At 39.3% G+C, this 21,028-nt stretch overlaps 1 protein-coding gene across 1 annotated transcript in view; it reads right to left on the reverse strand.

The window, feature by feature from the left end:
* PLCXD3 (phosphatidylinositol specific phospholipase C X domain containing 3) overlaps positions 1-5,403 on the reverse strand; it is a 185,982-nt gene extending 180,579 nt beyond the window's left edge. The window contains exon 1 of the mRNA XM_059173886.1: positions 4,799-5,403. Within this exon, the coding sequence (XP_059029869.1) occupies positions 4,799-4,901 (103 nt within the window). The 5' untranslated portion in view covers positions 4,902-5,403. The remainder of the gene's footprint in view (positions 1-4,798) is intronic.
* Between the last annotated feature and the right edge of the window lie 15,625 nt (positions 5,404-21,028).

Here is a 21,028-nt window from a genome sequence, read left to right on the forward strand (position 1 = left end):
ATTGGTCTGAGAGGTGGAATCTGAGATACATTTCTACCTCCCCTTGTTCAACTCTAAGTAGCAAGGCCTTGGAGGTTTACTGATACAACATGTAGAAAACATGGGTGTAAATGAGAACACATTTTGTAAGCTGTAAAATGGCATCAGTATCACTTTATCTTAATAGGTGGTGATGCAGTTCAACTCATCAAGAAAAAGTCCTAGAATAAATGATGTTCCGGATACTTAATTTTTCCTTTTTAGCAAAATCAAACACAAAACCAGGAAATGGAAAGGCAACACAAAAAAAGGTATTCAACTTAAACAATTTTGTTTCTTTTTGATTGCTTTCAAAGATTAACTTCTATAATGCCATCCTGACTAAAATGATGGGGGAAAAAAACACACACACACAAAAACAAACCCTGCTTTTTAAAAGAAATTTGTACAATGAGACACAATCATAGATTTGCCTTTTAGATGGTCTCAACCTAATCAAAATAGAAACAGTAAATTACAAAGAAAAGGAAGAAGGCAGCTGGCTCCAGAAATACTGGCAACAAGAAGAGACTGCTGTGAGGAAAGAAAGGAAAAACTAATAAAAGCAGCCACAAGAACACAAAAATCAGAGCTGTATAGACATCTAGTTTCTCTAAGTAAAACTGCTCTTTTTCATTGCCATTGGTATTTTCTGGAAGAAATGGACAAAATCATCAGGTACCATGATTGATTTCCAAAGCATTTCTGTATTCCTTGTCTAAAGCACTATCAACAATAAGTGTCTGCTCGAAAACTAACCCCTGTACACAGAGATCATGAACAGACTAAAGAAAAAAGCAGGCCCCCCCAGGCTGGTAGGTGGCACATTTCATAAGCAAGAAAACATATATATGAGGCTTGTTTGGGGTGGCTACAGGAAGAGTAGATCTTCACACTCACCAATGGGAATCTTAAGACTCTATATAGAGAGACCTTGCCTGGGTTCAGTCACGTGTACCACCAAATGGTCTTAATAAGGAATTACTCTCTTGGGGCAGCATCCTTGAAAGAGCTCCAACTGTGGGACAGTGGGTAGAAAGTATGTTCCAAGGAAAGGGGAGGGGGTGAGGAGACTGATTGCTGGGGTCCATAGTTAGGGTCAGCTGGAGGTCTCGGCCTTCCGTGAACTCCAACACTAAGGAAACATACACTCTCTCTGAGTTCCAATACCACAATATTTTGGCCAATCTTTCATTATTACATGGTCAGTTTGCTGTATTATGTGAAGATTTTCATCATGCTATCAGAATATGTATGGCAGAACCATCCGTGGAATTAAAAACCCTCTCAAAATCTTTCAGATTTTGGACAGAATGACTCCCTCTCTTAGACCCAGATCACCAACACCCTACCCAGATCAAGCAAAAAGCTTGCTTACTCCCATGATGCATCTCTTCACTGTGGTTCTGGAGACGCCATGATTGTAAGGTTAGAACTCTTCTGCAAAGGTGTCAGAAATTCATCAGACTCGCTTTCACCTGAATTTCACCATTTGTCTTCCTGCTTCCATTTCTCTTTATTCTCTCTCACTTGCCTGCAGTGACAGGAAGCATCACTCATAACCCCAAATGCCAGGATATTGTTTAAAAAAAAAAACATGTATGAATGAAAATTCCGCTTGGCGTCATTAGAGACAGGAAGAAAAGACAAATGAGGTGAGAATCTGAGCACCTGTCAATGTATTCTGACAGCACCATGCCTTTGAAAGGTAAACTGGAAGTAAAACTACTAATACAGATTACTAGCAACTAGTTAGGCCGGTCAATATCAAATCATGGGACTATTTAAATGCAAACAGCCAGTAAACAATTTGGTTCTGAAAGCACTGAAGATGCAGACACTTGAGAAATGTTTAGAGAAGCCAGAAAGGCACTCGCGGTGGGGAGTGTCACACACCTACACCTTGTTCTGTTGTTCTTTGCGCTAGCCCTGGGTGATCTGGGTCAGCTGCCCCAAGTGGGTGGCCTCTTAATTAAGCGGCTCTTCACTCCCAAGTTCCTTCACCTAAGAAAAACCTGAACTTTGAAGATGACGGAGCAGTCATTGCCTTCCACAGAAACACTTGTATGGCGCATCAGGAGTGGTTTTAAATGGTGGAGATAATTACTTAATTCAAGCTGTAGCAACTGGCCAAGTAAACATGTAGCAGCCAGGAAGCTATTAGCATGATTTTAAGGCAATTATTCCATTAGTGTTTAATAGTCTCCAATTAGTCTTCTCTATCAAAGTTTGAATGTCTTATTTCCTCCGAAAATTCTTAGAGTTGAGTAATGCAGAAAAGTACCAAACCCATTTTAACACCTAGATTTATATACATGGATCTGCCAAACCAACTTTACAAAAGCATGGGGGAAATTCAGGGGTGTGGAGTTGGTAAAACATCTTTTTTTTCTTCTTCTTCTTAGAAGTATTGGGGATAAGAATGCGAGGCTTTGCAGGGGGTTCACTTTGAGAATCATATTAAGAAGGGCTGAGAAAGCAGTGAAAATTCCCACTGCGTCCAATGCCACAACCCCTCTTCGTATTACACTCAAAACGGATCCCATGCAAAGCCTCCCAATCTTATCCCCTACGCCTCCACAGGAAGACAAGCAGAGTATCAGTCTCTGACCTTGGGTTTTCACTTGAGAAAAGGAAAATTGCCCTGTGTCCTATTAATGCCTAGTTCCTTGTCCCCTTACCCTGTTTAGTAGCTGTTGCTACTGAGCCATCCAGATACAAAGCCCAAAGCATTTCTCTCAAAAATTTCTAGGATACTTTCTCTAAGGACCACTTTAGGGGTCAGATCACTGCTCTGGGAGTAAATTATTGGCCTTCACCAAGCTGCAGTTTTTATATCTATGAAATGGAGTTAATAGTACCAGCACTGCTCCTTGATGAGGTTTGGGGAAGAGTTCTCTGATCTGGTGTCCATACTAGGGCTTTGAAAAGTAAAGAATTACAGAAATGTAATGTAGACTCTGACACAGTATCCTACTATCCCTGATAACTAGCAATGTGAACTTGGGCTTTTTAACTCCCTGTGTATCTGGCAATTCACCCATCAGAAGGCCGGCATCAGAGTCCTTGCCTTGATTACTTCCTACATGTACGGAAGTGTTCAGGTGAGACTGTATGAAAGCAACTGTGTAAAACCAAATAAAAAGGAAGCAACGAGGATAGGAACGCCTGCGGAAGTGAGAGCGAGATTTTGCCAACAAAGTTGTGTACTTTCTACTGTCTTCTTCAAAAGAGCAATCCCTAGGCTCACCCAGGTAGCAGGGCTAAGCGCACAGTGGAGAAGCTGGGTTGTTCTTTTCCTCAGAGACACCTGGGCTCTTGGGAAGCTACCTCTTGAGGAAGGGCATAAGGAGAAAAACCCTTCCTTCAGGTCTTGGTGCTGAGTGCAGCCTGTGCCTGTCATAGCAGCCAAACACCCACCTGACTACCTGACTAATGACCATTGACTTAGGTTACTGATCAGTTCCAGAGCTGCTGGTTAGAACCTGTTGGGATTTTTTCAAAGGAACCCCTCTCTTCCTTTTTTTTTTTTTTTTTTTTCCCTCCCCTTTCCTCTTTATTATGCTTTCCTCCAGTGGCTGAGAGGGGGCGCTGGATGGGGTAGATGAAGAGGAGACAGACCAAAAGGTTGAACTTGATAACAGGGATGAGCTCGAGGCGGGGGGTGGACTACCCGTGGGTAAATTGCCCTCTGGCCGGCTCCTGGGAAAATCAGGCATCTGCACCCTCAACCCAAGTGAAACGTCAAATTGGTAACGAAGTCTGGCCGTGTCTCCAGCTGTCACCATAGTACTCCGACCTGAAACGTCCGTCTCTTCTGCACACCTGAGCTAGGGGCTACTGCACGCTCCTGCCCAGGAAGCCTGGCTAGTCCTCTGATTTGAGCCCCGCGCGCCATGCTGAAGCTTCTGGAGAGGGTCCCTCGCGTCTCTTCCTCGCTTTGCCCGGATTTCCTCCCTTCTAGGCTGTCTGGACACTCGCGTGCTCCCCTTTCCCCTTTGGTTTTGCCTGCGAATCCCACCCCTCCGCCGCCGGGCTTCTGTCCCGAGCAACAGACGCACGGTCCGCAAGGGTTTGCTTTCCTGACCCCGGCGCTGCACGCCGCCACCCGCACTTGAAACAGAATCCAGACGGTGACCACCCCGCAGACCGGGAAGCGGCGCCCTCCTCCCCTCGCTCCCTTCAGCCCGCGGTCAAGGGCAGCGATCGCGCCGCCGCAGGTCCCTGAACTTTCCTCGCTCTTAGGGAAGCGCTTTGTCTCTTTAAAGGAGACTGGGGACGAATATTAACGACTCGGGTAGGTTCTAACCGAGAAATCTACCAAATCCGCTCCATTCCGTGGCAGGGATGGAGTCGGAGGTCCACGAGCCGGGGCCGAGCCCTCAGGACACCGGCTAGCGCTCACCGCGCTCGGTCACCCCACAGTCCGAGAAATCGCCCCCGCCCACCCCACCCCCACAAGTCTGCGAGGAGAACCGTGGGAGGGGGCGCAAGGCGGTTCCTAGAGCCGAGGCTTCCCCCTGCCCCAGCCCTCTCGAGCAGCCTGCTTGCTTCCCAAGCCCAGCGCAACAGCAGTCACCTTGACTCGCCGCGCCACGGTCCCCAGAGGTTTGCAAAACGCCAGAGGGCCGAGGCTCGCAGGCACGCGCTCGCCTGGCCGGAGACCCACCCCTGGGGACGAGTTTCCCTCCCTCGGGCAGCGTGGCAAGTTCCCACTTCGCGGCAGATAATGCAGGGCGGGGCAGGTGGAGCGCCCCGTCGGCAGCCTCCGCGCACCTACCTGGGATGGCTAAATTGGTGAGGGGGATGCTGTGGATGCTCTCCGGCAGAGTTGCCATCCAGTCGGCGAATTTCAGCTCGTTCTTCCCCTGAGACGAGGCCATCGTGCCGGTCGGCGTGCCGCGCGCTGGTCCCCGCACTCCTCTGCAGGCTGGCCCGCTGCTGCCGCTAATCCAATGTTTGCTCCGGCCCCGCTGGAGTTTACACTCCGCTCTGCGCCACACCCACAGGATGGCGCAGACACATGCTAATTTTAATAATTATTCAAAACACCCCATGCTCCCCTAGTGCCTTCGCCAGACTCCGCTGGAGCTTTTGTTCCTGACGTCCGCGCCCGGCTTTCTCCTCTCTCCCCTCCCTCCTCGACTCCCTCCTCCCGTCTTATCCCTCCTCTGCGTCTCTGCCTTTTCTCGCCATTCTGCAGCTTTCCTTGTCTTCTTTCTAACTTGGTTCACCCAGCTGCTTTGCCCATGGCTGTGCTCGGCCCTTTGATGTGACTTCCCGGTCCTATTTGTATGAAAGCCAGTCTTGGGGTTGAACCTAAAATCCTAGTAGACTTGGGATGCTATCGCCTCCCAGGGAGCAGACTCTCATACTGGCTTTCAGGACTTTCCATTCTTACCAAAGAGCTTTCCTTTTGGTAAGCTACAACAGGTTGTGCCTCTCCTCGGCCAGAGCCCACAGCCCTGCTTATAACAAAATGGTGGTCTTTAATCACCAGTTCGCCTAATTTTTGGAGTAGTTGACAAGTGTGCCTTAAGCAAAGAGCCGTAAATTCTAGTGGTTCCTACTTATTCCCTGGTATCCTGTTCCAGACATTTCAAGATAAAGAAGCACTTCAACCCCTTCCTTTCCTGGATCGTGAGAAATCGGTTATTGCTATGGAGAGAGCTGCCTGTGTCGTTTTCACGGCACTCAGGACATGGCTAAAGCCTGATGCTAGAAGAAAACCACATTTCCCAGTGACATACTGTAATTATTGTCAGTAGCAGTTGGTGGAATTTATTTGGCAACATTCAAAATGATTTATGCGATTGTCTGACTTTTCATTCCTTGGCAGACTAGAGAGATGTGTCTCTCTCAGGAGAAATCAGTCATTGAGCCTCCAAAGAACTGTCTTGGTCCACCTGCTCTCAGATGAGAAGAGAAGAGAAATCCAGTTTTACAAATATGATGAGTCCAGGGGTGCCCTGAGGAACGTACAAGCAATGCACTCAAAATATGTTAAGTCGTTGCAACCCAAAGAATGTAGATGCAGTGGTATGTAAATCCTGTTCTTAAAGCTGATGCTTTCAGGTTGGAGAAATGAGAACAAGGTAGGAGAGAGAGCTAGAAAAGCTGGGAATGATCATTTCACTTCAGTAAACCACGCAGCACCCAAAACCACAACTAATGCTTGCTTATTATAAGAAGATGTAGAGCCCACAGAGTATTTACTCCAAATGCGGTACACTGTGAGAAAGATGGAGAGAGGAGATTGATCCTCATCCTTAGTGATCAAATTTTCCATTGCTTCCTAGAATAAGTTAGGGTTCAAGAGAACAAGTTAGGGTTATCTTTCAGAATAAGAAAGACCTGTCCCAGGATTCTTTTTCCTAAGATAAATCTTAATATTCTTGAGAGCCCAGTAGGAGCCCACAAATCCTTTTGATTAGAGTGAAAATTTAGTTCCCGTTAAGATGCTAGGTCAAGAGACCTACAAATACCACCCTTTTGAATAATGCTGGTGCTCTATCGGCATTATGGCAAGACCCCAAGGAGAGAACTCAGATCTGGGAATCAGTTGCTCTGTCTAAATAGTTTGGGCAAGTCTTCTAGTTCTTTTAGCCCAGGTTATCTCCATTATAAAATGTAGATAATAACTCAGAGATTTGTGGTGAAGCTTCCATGAAGGAGTGTATATGAAAAGCTTTGTTATCAGCAAAGCATCATACAAAATGCAAGATTTCTGTTTATTAAGATAACATATGTTTATTTCCTTCATTATCCTTTCTATCCAGACAGAGCATTCATCTTCAGGAGAATGAAGTAATTATTAGATCTTGGGAATATTTTTTTAATAAGATACACTTTAAAAACATGCCCTGTTCAAGTATGTTGAACTTATATGTATCTCAAAGGTTACAAAGCTTTTTTATTTTTGAAGATTTTATTTATTTATTTATTTATTTGACAGAAAGAGCGAGACAGAGTATACATACAATCAAGAGGAGCAGCAGGCAGAGGGAGATGCAGGCTTCCCGCTGAGCAGGGAGCCTGATTCGAGGCTCTTGTTCCAGGAAGCTGGGATCATGACCTGAGCCGAAGGCAGTCGCTTAACCAATTGAACCACCCAGGTGCCTCTAAGCTTTCTTATTTATTTTTTTTTTAATGAAGCCACTTACTTTAAGTGTTGAGGAAAGTTGTTTTTATAAAGAACTGTATGAGGATGCAGAGAAAGGGGAACCCTCTTACACTGTGGGTGGGAATGAAAGCTGGTGCAGCCACTCTGGAAAACAGTATGGAGGGTCCTCAAGAAGTTAAATAGAACTACCCTATGACCCACCAGCTGCACTAGAGGTATTTACTGCGAAGATACAAATGTAGTGATCTGAAGGGGCACCTGCACCCCAGTGTTTATACCAGCCATGTCCACAATAGCTAAACTGTGAAAAGAGCTGAGATGTCCATCAACAGACGAATGGAGAAAGAAGATGTGGTATACATATATACAATGAAATATTACTCAGCCATCAGAAAGGATGAATACTTACCATTTACATCGACATGGATGGAACTGGAGGGTATTACGTTGAGTAAAATAAGTCGATCAGGGAAGGACAGTTCTCACATGGCTTCACTCACATGTGGAATATAGGAAACAGCACAGAGGATCATAGGGGAAGGGAGCAGAAAAAGAATGGGAAGTCATCAGAGAGAGAGAGAAACCATGAGAAACTCTTAACTATAGGAAACAAACTGAGGGTTGATGGAGGGGAGGTGTACGGGAAAATGAGTTAATTGGGTGATGAGCACTAAGGAGGACATGCGATATGATGAACACTGGGTGTTCTAGGCAACTGATGAATTGTTGAACACTCTATCTGAGATTAATGATGGACTATATGTTGGCTAATTGAATTTAAATTATATTTAAAAAAGTATTGTACACTGTACCTTTTGGTGAAATAAACAATCCCTCTCCTGTTTTATCTGCTTTAAATTTCAGAATTTTTAATATGTTGGTTTTGCATAAAATTTCACATTTTTCAACTTGCAATCCACCAGAAAACACAGGGTTAAAAGTTCATAGTTCTGAATTTCTTTCCTAGTCTTGTAATCAATATTTTAGGCAATTTTATGACCCAGTTTTCCCATCTTTCTATTACCAGCTCTGCCATCACTTATTAAATGACATTAAGAAGTTCATGTAATTTCACTAAGCTTTAGTTATCCCACTGTATTAGTCATAGTTCTCTAGAGAACTATATATAATATATATTATTATACATAAAGTATATTCTATATTTATATATTAAATATAAATAACTTTATATAATAAATATAAATACATTGTTATTCATATAAAATTTATATAATAAAAGTAAAATATAATATAAAATATAAATATACATATTACATATATTTATGTTTATAAATATATATGGGGGCAGTGAGGGAAGGAGAAAGATGGAAAAAAGGGCAGAGAGGAGGAAGAGACAGATTTATTTTAAGGAACTAGCTCATGTGATTTTAAGAGCTGGAAAACCTGAAAGGCAACCAGTGAGTTGGGAAATCTGGTAGGACTTCTATATTGCAGTCTTGAATAGGAATTCTTTAGGAAACCTGTCCCAGTTCTCAAGACCTTTGACTGATTAGATGAGGTCCAGTAACATTATAGAAAATAATGTGCTTTGACTCAAAGTCAAATAACTACATATAAATAAAATAAATAACTACATATGCTGATCACATCCACAAAGATCTTTACAGCAACATCTAGACTAGTATTTGACTAAACTACTGGGCATCATAGTCTAACCAAGCTGACACACAAAATTAACCATCAAGGGGTGCCTGGGTGGCTCAGTGGGTGAAGCCGCTGACTTTGGCTCAGGTCTTGATCTCAGGGTCCTGGGATCGAGCCCCACATCAGGCTCTCTGTTTGGCAGAGAGCCTGACCCCCCACCCCGGTCTGCCTCTCTGCCTACTTGTGATCTCTGTATGTCAAATAAATAAATAAAATCTTTAAATTAAATAAATAAATAAATAAAATAAAAATTAACCATCACAACCACTAGTAAATTAAACTAGAAGTTGTTACTGATCTCTAGGGCCCCCTGTGACTCTATTATTCTACAGCTCTATTTCCTTTGTGATTGTTTCTCATGTGTATAGCTTCTGGAAATAGCAAGAGGTGGAATGAAAATATTTCCTTTGTTTTTGTTTTGCTTTATTTTCTCTAACCAGACAACTCAAGGTGTGGAATAACATTTTCATCTCTGCAACAGAGATGAGAAAATACTAATGATTTTCAATTGTGATATCAATAGTAGTTAACCTTAAAAAACTGTTAAGCGTAAGTGGAAATGACTTGTTGCAGTGGGCATGCTACTATTAAAACTTTTTCATGTAATCTTTAACTCTCAATTAAAACCACGTTATGCCCAGTTGATACACATTACTACTCATTTGAAACATTTCCTTATGTCATATCCTCTTCCACTCTTAAACACACATGGCTCTTTCTTCCTGGAACTAAACCCATGCTTATATGGTCAATTAATCTATGACAAAGGAGGCAAGAATATACACTGGGGATAAAACAGTCTCTTCAATAAATGGTGCTTGGGAAACTGGACAGCTACATGCCAAAGAATGAAAATGGACTACTTTCTTACACTCATACACAAAAATAAACTCAAAATGGATTAAACACCTAAATGTAAGACCTGAAACCATAAAAATCCTAGGAGAAAACATAGGCAGTAATTTCTTTGACATTGGCCTTAGCCACATTATTCTAGATATGTCTCCTCAGGCAAGGGAAACAAAATCAAAAATAAATTGATTGGAACAACACTAAAATAAAAAGCTTTTGCACAGTGATGGAAAGCAGCAACAAAACAAAAAGGCAACCTACTAAATGGCAGAAGGTATTTGCAGATAATATATCTGGTAAGGGGTTAATATATCCAAAATACATAAAGAATTTATACTACTCACACCATAAAAAAATCTGATCATAAACTGGGCAGAAGAACTGAATAGACATTTTTCCAAAGAGGATATAGAAATGGCTGACAGACACATGAAAAGATGCTCAACATCACTCGTCACCAGGGAAATGCAAATCAAAACCACAATGTGCGGTGCCTGGGTGGCTCAGTGGGTTAAAGCCTCTGCCTTTGGTTCAGGTCATGATCCCAGGACCCTGGGATCAAGCCCTGCATGGGGCTCTCTGCTTGGCAGGAAGCCTGCTTCCCTTCCTCTCTCTCTCTCTGCCTGCCTCTCTGCCTACTTGTGATCTCTGTCAATTAAATAAATAAAATCTTAAAAAAAAAAAAAACCCACAATGAGAGATCACCTTACACTTGTCATCAAAGAGACAAGAAATAACAAGTATTGACAAGGAGATAGAGAAAAAAGAACCCTTCCTTAAGCATCTGTTCATGGGAATGTGTATTGGTGCAGCCACTGTGGAAAACAATATGAAGTTTTATTTTAAAAACATTAAACATAGAAATACCATATGATCCAGTAATTCCACTGCTGGGTATTTATCCAAAGAAAATTCAATTCAAAACATTAATTCAAAAAGATATACACACCCCTATGATTACTGTAGTGTTATTTTTAATAGACAGTAAAATGAAGCAACCCAAGTGTCCACTGATAGATAAATGGATAAAGAATTTTTGGTATAATGTAATATTATACCACATATATATTATACCCTATATATTATAATAGAATACTACTTAGCTACATTAAAGAATGGGATTTTGCCATTTGTGACAACATTAGTGGAAGGGAGGTATTATGCTAAGTAAAATAAGTCAGGGGAAGAAAAATACAATGTGATTTAACTTATAAGTGGAATCTAAAAAACAAAATGAAACAAATAATTTTTAAAAAGCAGATTCTTAAATACAGAGTACAAACTGATAGTTACCAGAAGGGAAATACGTAGGGGAAATGGGCGAAATTGGTGAAGGAAATGAAAAAAACAAGCTTCCAGTTATCAAATAAATAAAGAAGGAAATGAAAAGTACAGCCTAGGGACTAATATAACTAATATTGTAATAATGTTGTTGGGTGACAGGTGGTGACTATACTTAGAGTGAGCACTCAACAATGTACAGAATTGTTGAATCAAGATGTTGTATACCTGAAACTAACATAACATTCTATGTTAATTATACTTCAATTAAAAAAGTAAAATATATTAGAGGAAAAAATATACATGGCTCTTCGCTATGTATTTTCTTTCAGTAGATCACAGTATTTCTTAATGTTGTTGGAGATATGTGTTTTATTTTTACAATTAAATTGTTCTCAAATTATGCTCTAAAAAACAAAGATTCTTCTAGGTCAGAAAACATTAGAGCACATTTCAGCTGAGTGATATTTTAAAAGAACTCTGCTTAATGATCTCAGCCAGATCATTAAAAAACACAGTGTTGGAAATAAGCATTTACAGAGTCAAACTTGAAGTAAAGGCATATAAAAAGGGGAATGAAGAACCTTTGTAAAAGTAACAGTCAATAATCAATGCTGTTTTGCTATTCTGTACAATATTCCATTCAAAGAACTTTATTGTATTTCAAGTTTAAGAATGCTTTCTGTACTGAAGTTCAAAGTAGAAAAAAAGTGATAACCCTCACTTCCCTTCACCATCATAACCCTGCAGTGTTCAGACTCCTCTTGCCTCTCTTCCCCCACATCTGCACCTTACGTGCCAGCCCAGGACAAGCTAATTAGCACCCACTGAATATCATCTAGGGGTTGGAATCACAGGCTCTGGTATCTGAAGGCCTGGATTCAAATCCATGTTTTCCCACTTAGTTACTGTGCATTTGTTGGTTTCCTGAACTCAAGTGTGAAGAGAAATTATTTCCTACTGGGGCAGGGAAAATAGAAGGCACAATGAAGCTAAAATGAAATGCAGAATTTAAAGTTTATTGAACAGAACATTTATGGGAACTCTGTAACCTGTGGTTTATAGTTTTGCTTCTTGCTACCCTGTGGAATGCACTCTCCTGCTTTTATCTGGCAAAATTCTTTCCATTCAAACTCATCTTGGCCACTCCCCTTCCTGTCCATAGTAGAAGTAATCTCTTTTTCTGTGCATCCACTGCAGGTTGGTTATAGCTAGCTTGTATGTTTCTAATTCTACATTTACTCTTAAAGCATTATGTGGATAGGGATGGTGCTATTGTGATACCCTGTAACACCTCTCTCAGTGCCTAAGGCATTCAGCCTCATAATACCCATTCATTTCCTCATTTCATAAATACTTCTTGAGTGTCTCTCATGTGCTCTGTCCTGGAGAGTGAAGATAGAGCTGCAAGTCCCCTGAGCTTGTTTCCATCAAAAAGTGGCAAGTGATAGATTCATGCCTGAACAAAGAAATGACAAGGCGAGATCCCTCACCTCAATGTCAAGAAGCCTCCTTTGGCATGCCTATCCTTTAGCACCTCACTGGGTACCAAAACACTTAGAACTTAGTTTTGAAAATATATTTTGAAAGAAAAATTGGTTCAAAATTTTTCTGCATCTCTACTGTTTCCCCTCATTTGTCCCATCCCTAGAGCCATCTTGGTAAAATTAGTGATGAAACCTAGAAATAGCATATGTAGATTTTTGAGGGGCCATTACTAGCAAAATGTGTGATCTCTTGTGGCATGGGAGTGGCTAGGGGTGGAGGGTGGCCTGGGAAAGAAGAAAGAGACCCCTATAGTTCCACATGCAGAATCAAAAAAATCCAAAAGTTATTTTACTCATTCTTCCTTAAAAAATTATGACTATAATTATACCAGTGCTCATAGCAGCATTATTCACAATTGCCAAAAGGCAATTGACAAAGGAACGTCCATTGATGGATGAATGCATAAACAAAATGTGGTTTAATTGTATGATGGAATATTATTCAGCTTTAAAAAAGGAAAGAAATTCTGACCTCTGCTACAACATGGATAAACTTTGAAGACATTATTCTAAATGAAATAAGCCAGACTCAAAAGGATAATTATCATGTGATTCTACCGATATCAGCTAAGTAACGTAGAGACAGAAAGAAGAACCGTGGTTATCAAGCAGGGTCTGGGGAAGTGGAGAATGAGGATTACGGGTTAGTGGGTACGGAGATTCAGTTTAGGATCATGAAAAAGTTCTGGAGATGGATAGGTAGTGATGATAGCTACACAACAACATAAATGTACTTACTGCCACTGAACTGTGCCCTGAAAAATAGTTCAGATGGCAAATTTTATGTTATGTATATTTTAACAAAACAAAAAAACCCTAATGACCAATGACTATTAGTCATCAGAAGAACCACAGTTGTTTGATCAACTATAAATTTCCCATCGTAATCATCTAGTTAAGAGTTTATCTTCTAGCCAATGACTATGAGGAACACACCTGAAATTATACAAATTAGGTCTTTTACTTTTTGCTGTGAGGGAAAACACACATCATGGAAACTGGGACCATCTCCTCAAGAGGGCATTTGAGCTTATAAAATTTGCTCTTTTGTAATGCAATTTGGGGGTGGATTTTAAGAAGTGGTATTTGCTCTGATTTGGATGCTGCTAGGAAGTGGTGTAGGGGTAATTCAGTGAGGATCTTGGTAAGTCTTATATTGAAGGAGGATAGACTAGACTAAGCCTAGAGCTGTAGAAAGTCAAGAAGCAGGAGTCACTCACAAGGGTGCAGGATATTTTGATTGGGATGGTGTTGAAAGTACAGATTGCTCTGGGCAGCATAGACATTTTAACAATGTTTATACTTCTGATCCATGAGCATGGGATGTTTTTCCATCTTTTTGTGTCTTATTCAATATCTTTCATGAGTGTTTTTTAGATCCTAGAATATAGGTCATTTACCTCATTGGTTAGGTTCATACCGAGGTATCTTATTGTTTTTGGTGTCATTGTAAATGGAATCAATTCTTTAATTTCTTGTTCTAAAGTTTCATTGTTAGTGTATAAGAAACCAACTGATTTCTGTACATTGATTTTGTATCCTGCCACGTTATTGAATTGCTGTATGAGTTCTAGTGATTTGCGGGCAGAGATTTTGGATTTTCCACATACAATATCATGTCATCTGCGAAGAGAGAGACTTTGACTTCCTGTTTGCCAATATGAATACCTTTTATTTCCTTTTGTTGTCTAATTGCTGTTGCTATGACTTCTAGTACTATGTTGAACAATAGTGGTAGAGAGTGGATATTCTTGTGTTCCTGATCTCAATGGGAAGGCTCTTAGCTTTTCTCCATTGAGAATGATTTTCACTGTGGGTTTTTCATAGATGGATTTTATGAAGTTGAAGAATATTCCCTCTATCCCTATACTCTGAAGAGTTTTATCAGGAAAAGGTGTTGTATTTTGTCAAATGCATTTTCTGCATCAATTGAGAGGAACATGTGGTTCTTGTCTCTTCTCTTATTTATATGTTCTATCACATTGATTGATTTGCAAATGTAGAACCACCATTACATCCCAGGGATAAATAGTACAGAAGTTCCTCAAAAAATTAAAGATAGAGCTACCCTCTACTCTATGACCCAGCAATTGCATTATGGGTATCTACCCCAATGATACAGATGTAGTGAAAAGAAGGGCCATATGCACCTCAACGTTCATAGTAGCAATGTCCATAATAGCCAAAATGTGGAAAATGCCAAGATGCCCTTCAACAGATGAATGGATAAAAATGTGGTCCATATACACAGTGGAATACTACCTAACCATCACAAAGGATGAATACCCAACTTTTGCATCAACATGGGTGGGACTGGAGAAGATTATGCTGAGTGAAATAAGTCAGAGAAGGTCAATTATCATATGGTTTCAGTTATCTGTGGAACATGAAGAATTAGCATGGAGGACATTAGGAGAAGGGGAAAATGCAGGGGGAAAAATTGGAGTAGGAGAGGAAACATGAGAGACTATGGACTCTGGGAAACAAACTGAGGGTTTTAGAAAGAAGGGGGGTGGGGATGGGTGAGCCTGGTGTTGGGTATTAAGGAGGGTATGGATTGCATGGAGCACTGAGTGTTATACTCAAGCAATGAATCAGGAACACTACATCAAAACCTAATGATGGGGGCGCCTGGGTGGCTCAGTGGGTTAAAGCCTCTGCCTTTGGCTCAGGTCATGATCCCAGGATCCTGGGATCGAGCCCCGCATCGGGCTCTCTGCTCAGCAGGGAGTCTGCTTCCTCCTCTCTCTCTCTCTGCCTGCCTCTCTGCCTACTTGTGATCTCTGTCTGTCAAATAAATAAATAAAATCTTTAAAAAAAAACCCTAATGATTTACTGTATGATGATTAATATAACCCAATAAAAAAATTACACAACAAAAAAAAAGTGCAGGGTATTGGATCATTTTTGTGACATGGGCAATACCAATGTTTTGTCTATTTTCAGACATGATTACAGAGGAATCATGTTCCTTTTCTTATTCATCAAGGTCACAGAGTGGCCTTGTCTAATATTGATGTTCCATAAATGTGTTTATATTCAACAGGGGAACACCAAGGCCAAGCTGATAGTACCTGGAGAACAACAGCCAGATGTCAAGGACTACTTTTCTCTTCCTCACTTTTAAGCAGGACATGTTTCAATCTAATTTATCTAGAAGTCTAAGAGTCCTAGTCTAGTAGAACTTTGCCAATAACAAATGTTACTGGTAACTTAGATATGTACTCCCCATCAATAAAATTTTCTTTTATACTTTATGGCACAAACAGCCTGATGCAATAAAGCAAATTATATACCTGCATGTGCAAGCTCATGAGGGTTCTTGCACAAGTATGCTTGTGAGAACTTTTGGAGTTTCTTGCCATCCTTGAATATTTCCTAAGATACACATAAGCAAAGATAACCCTCACTGCAGTGTAACTCATTCAATTTGCAACCCCCTGTCAATCCTGTAGATCTAGCGCTGTCTGACAAGCACAGGTAATGTTGTGGGACACAACTAACACCTGAGAGAAGGATTCTAAGAAGAAAAGTCAGACAGTGAGCTCTTGGTCCAGCCCTAGCCCTAGAACTGCAGATCAGCTGGGAAGGAGGGTGTCAGAAATATGGGCACATTGTGAGAGGGAGGCCAGGTATCTGGCTGTACAGGAAGCTCTGAGCAATGCACAACACTGGGAAACCAAAGAGGAATTAGAGACAATGACTATTTGTGCTTACACCTTTTTTCCAATTACCATTGTAGCACCATTTAAGGATAAAACTTCTCCTAATAAAGGTTTACTCTAATGACTGGACAATCATCTTCATTCAGTACTAAACCTTTCTTTACAACTTTATGCAACTCTTAGTCCCTACATGACTTTTTTTTCCTTTTGCTTTAATTATATAACAAACGATTTAAAGATTGAAGCTCCTCTTTTTCATGCTTAAGTTAATGGCTCAGTGTAACTATGCATTAAAGAGATATTAAGTGATATAAAGAGCACTGTGTGTCATAGACACCTGATGAATTGCCGAACTCTACATCTGAAACTAATGATGTAATATATGTTGCTAATTGAATTAAAATTAAAAAAAAAAAAGAAATGTTGCCACATCCCCTTTATTTGGAAAGATGAACTCCACATCATTTATAGTGCCTAGACTTATTAAAATTAATATTGTAGTTTTGGGCCATAACACTCTTGTCAGAGATTATAAAGATGAGGGTAGGATGGAGGACAGCAAAGCAGAAGGCATTTAATTTTTTTCATTCCATTAAAAAAGTTTATGTGAATTATCTATATTTTCAAAAACATAAAATAAGTAAAGATGTAATAAAATGCCCAGATCCTGCATTTGCCTTAGTAAATGTATAAACTTGGTGGATCTTTAATCTAAGCCATAAACTACAGACACTCAGAGTAGCTGTACACAATTCTAGTCCTGAACACAAACGAATTCATAATTTGCCCTGGGCATGTGTTTATCATGACCAGTTGTCATAAACCTGTCACTATACTGTTCTGGTGGTAGACACCAAACTTGTGTGTGTGTGTGTGTGTGTGTGTGTGTGTGTGTGTGTGTGGTTTAAGCCACAACTAGCTTCTGATTGATGCCATGATACCATAAAAAATTTCACTTTATATATTGTTGATTACTTAATTCAAACAGTCAATTCATATTTTTTAAATCACCAGTGATTGAATGGCAGAGTTTTTTCTGACTGCATTTATCATTAACCTATAGAATATAATTGTGATGCCTAAAACCTCTTGTTTAAGTTGCATGTAGAGAAATACATACAATACATATACAATTTGGGGATGTCGTATTTCCCTAAATACAGTCTGTAGGAAAAATGTAAAATATGAAATTAAAACTTTACATAAATGCAAAGTAATCACATGCTCTGGTTATAGAATTACTATAGGCATATACCATTAAAATATAATTTCCCTGAATACCTATGTTTCATAATCACTGCATTTGTTCTTTATCATCTAAAACATTTCTTTTTAAAATGATTGAAGTTTGTGTATTTTTTATCATTTTTTGTGGTTTTATGTCTGGTTTTTTTGGTAAAAAGCAAAAGAAAACTCATACATTTCTCTTTTTGAAGCTTTTATTTAAATTCCAGTTAGTTAACATACACTGTAATATTAATTTCAGGTGTACAATGTAGCAATTCAACATGTCCATTACGACACCCGGTACTCAGCGCAGCAAGTGCACTCCTTAATCCCCATCACCTGTTGAATCCATTTTCCCACCCACCTCCTCTCTGGTAACCATCAGTTTGTTCTTTATAGTTTAGAGTCTATGTCTTGGTTTGCTTCTCTCTTTTTTTCCCTATGATCTTTTGTTTTGTTTCTTAAATTCCACATATGAATAAAATCATAATTTGTCCTTCTCTGATTGACTTATTTCGATTAGCAGAATACACTCTAGCTCCATCCATGTCGTTGCTGATGGCAAAATTTCATTATTTTTTTTTTTGGCTGAGTAATATTCCACTGTACATCCTTTTGGGCTGTTTCCATAGTTTGGTTATTATAGACAATGATGCTATAAACATCAGGATGCATGTATCCCTTTGAATTAGTATTTTCATATTCTTCGTGTAAATGACTAGTAGTACAATTGCTGGATTGTAGGGCAGCTCTATTTCTAAGTTTTTGAGGAGCCTCCCTCCATACTGTTTTCCAGAGTAGCTGTACCAGTTTGCTTTCCCACCAACAATGTAAGAGGGTTCTCTTTCTGTGCAGCCTACCCAACACCTGCTGTTTCTTGCATTTTCTGATTGGTGTGAGGTTATATCTCATTGTAGTTGTGATGTATATTTCCCTGATGATGAGTAATGTTGGGCATCTTTTCACAGGTCTGTTCGCCATCTGTATGTCTTCTTTGGGGAAATGTCTATTCATGTCTTCTGCTCACTTTTACATTAGATCATTTATGTTTCGGGTGTTTAGTTTTAAATAAAAAAAAAAAAACAAAAACTTAAGGTTTAGGCTTCATCTTGTTCACTACACATCAAGTCATCCATGTGACAACTATGCTGTTTTATTATGTATCACATGTATCTAAGATACAATATTTTTATACTTTCTCATATAAGTAATAATATAATTTTACTTAATTACTACATATGGCTTGAAAATAGCATTTGACAAACATAGTAAGATGTCACCGAAGAGACATATAAGGACCCTTTCATAGTAATAGAGAAATCATTTCTAAAATATAGGAATGCATTCTATCTAATAGTGATCTAAATACTTGTACCAAGTGCTGAATGACTATATTAGGAGTCAAAGTTTCTTTAAAAGCAAACTTGCCTTTATACACACTGCAAAAAATGATTATGGTTATGAAATTTATACTACATCCAATAATAACAAACTATCATTAATACAAGGTAGCTAAAGAGCAGCTTTCCTGGCCCAGCAAAGACAGCTACGGAACCAGAAGAGATGAATGCCAAGTCCATAATAAAACACATAGCAACTGACAAAAAGGTCCAAAAGGAGACTGCAAATGCCTAGATGCTTACTTCCCCGGCAGAGAGATTCTAATTTGTAATCACTGGAAGAGACGAGGAAGCGACGAGGAAATGAGAAAATATAATCCAAGAGGAGACCTCCCCGCCCCTTTCCCACATCACTGTGGGATAAGGCAGTGATGGAGCTACCTTCCAGAAACAGAAAAATTGGTAGGCATGCAACCTCTATATTTTAATGAAATTGGCAGAAAACTCATATGGTCAGAGCACTGCAAAGTGGCACATTTTTCAAAGTGAATCCTGCTGGTTTGCCGACCCAAAGAGTTGCAAAACTAATCTGGATTTTGCACGGAAATTCAAAAAAGGCAATACTGAAAGTTATGGTTGAGTAATGTGGCCACCTGCAGGCGGATAAGCAACAGAAAAATGTCCCAGTATGCACTGGCTAATAACAGGGAAGTTATTTTCTATTTAAAATAATTTATAGTAAGAAAATTATAACCCAGCATTATCATATACTTTCTGTAATTATAAAACTTGAATTTTTCATACGTGACAATTGCTGGTATAATTTTCCACAAAGATATTACTCATTATACCTCATTATTAACTTTGATTAGTGAGATTAAAAAGAATACATCTATTGTGATTATTCATGCCACTATTATTTTCTTTCACAAGCACTGAAAAAGCTGAGATGTGACTCTTGGCTTATACTGAAAAGACACAGGATTTGGAAAATCCGACATTTGGAAAGAATGGGTTTGAATTGACTTTGCTTCATTACCACACCTTTAAAGGGGATTGGGAGGCCTTCATCTTGTTAAAAATTAAAATAAACTATACAAAATAGCTGTTGGAAACAATAATAAGGCTATGTGAAGTAAGTACATTTCTACATGCAATGTATTTAATGATGTGCTTTGATGGTAGGACATTACTTGAACTTAATAGTTATAGGAGCAATTAAAATATATTATAAAAAATTTAGAAATTATGTGAATGGATTTCATGTGAAGCAAATATTGGCAGGTCAGATAATTAGTAATATGACTTAACGGTTTCAGACTGACAAAGGATAATTTTGAGTATCTGTCACCGATCGGTATTAACCTTTTAAAATTGAACTACAGACCACCTGTATAGTTAATACTGCAAGCAATGGGCAGAAGAGAAGAAAAGCAGGAGCCATCCTGGAATCAAAGTAGAAGAAACCAAGAAGAGGAATAAAAACAAAAGCTGGATATAAAGCATGGTCAAGGGTGAAACAGAATGATGATGATAAGTATATGAACTTGACCATTCTTTACAACAAAAAGAAAAACTGAAATTGGAAAATTATTCAGTTAATACAATTACTGTAGAAAATTTTGCTGATTAATTTGGATCAACATACCAAGTTTGGCACATCTACACTCTTGTTTATTTAACACTAATTAGCTCGTTCCTCTTCATTTCACCTTCTATTGTGTAGTTATGCCTAAAGCTACCCTCTAACAAAAGACCCAGATGAAAATGGGGTGATTCATTCAACTATTCAGATGTTTTGCCTACATCCGGAAAGCTTGAATTTTTTTTCTTGTTTCATTTAGATATTTTGGCAGTATATATCATTTCAACAAAAGAAATGATATATAGATATATAGACCCAAGTGGTAAATTTTGTGTAATTCCCCAAAGACATATGCCAGGATAGAAAAAAAACACTGTAAAAATAATTTAAGATATTTTTTAAACAGTGTCAGAAAATACACCTTCATCTGACATAATAAATGAAAAGAAGAATAATCATCCATATTTCAGTCAGTGATCCAGACTCTCTACCATATATTATCTGAACATCAGGGAAGAAGGAAGGCACGCCTAATAATATTAGACATCGTTCCTGAGTCATTAGTACACACTGGAGGCACTAGGATAAACAACACAGCATGTATATGATTCCGTTAGTACCTTACATGGGGACGAGGATGCATGAAGCCATTAGTGCCCAAGGTCTTCTCTCCAGGCTTAAATTTTCAGTTGAGTCATCAGAGAAATGCAAAGGTGCTAATGATT

The sequence above is a fragment of the Mustela lutreola genome, chromosome 5 (assembly GCF_030435805.1).
Source record: "Mustela lutreola isolate mMusLut2 chromosome 5, mMusLut2.pri, whole genome shotgun sequence".
Classification (NCBI taxonomy): Eukaryota; Metazoa; Chordata; class Mammalia; order Carnivora; family Mustelidae; genus Mustela; species Mustela lutreola.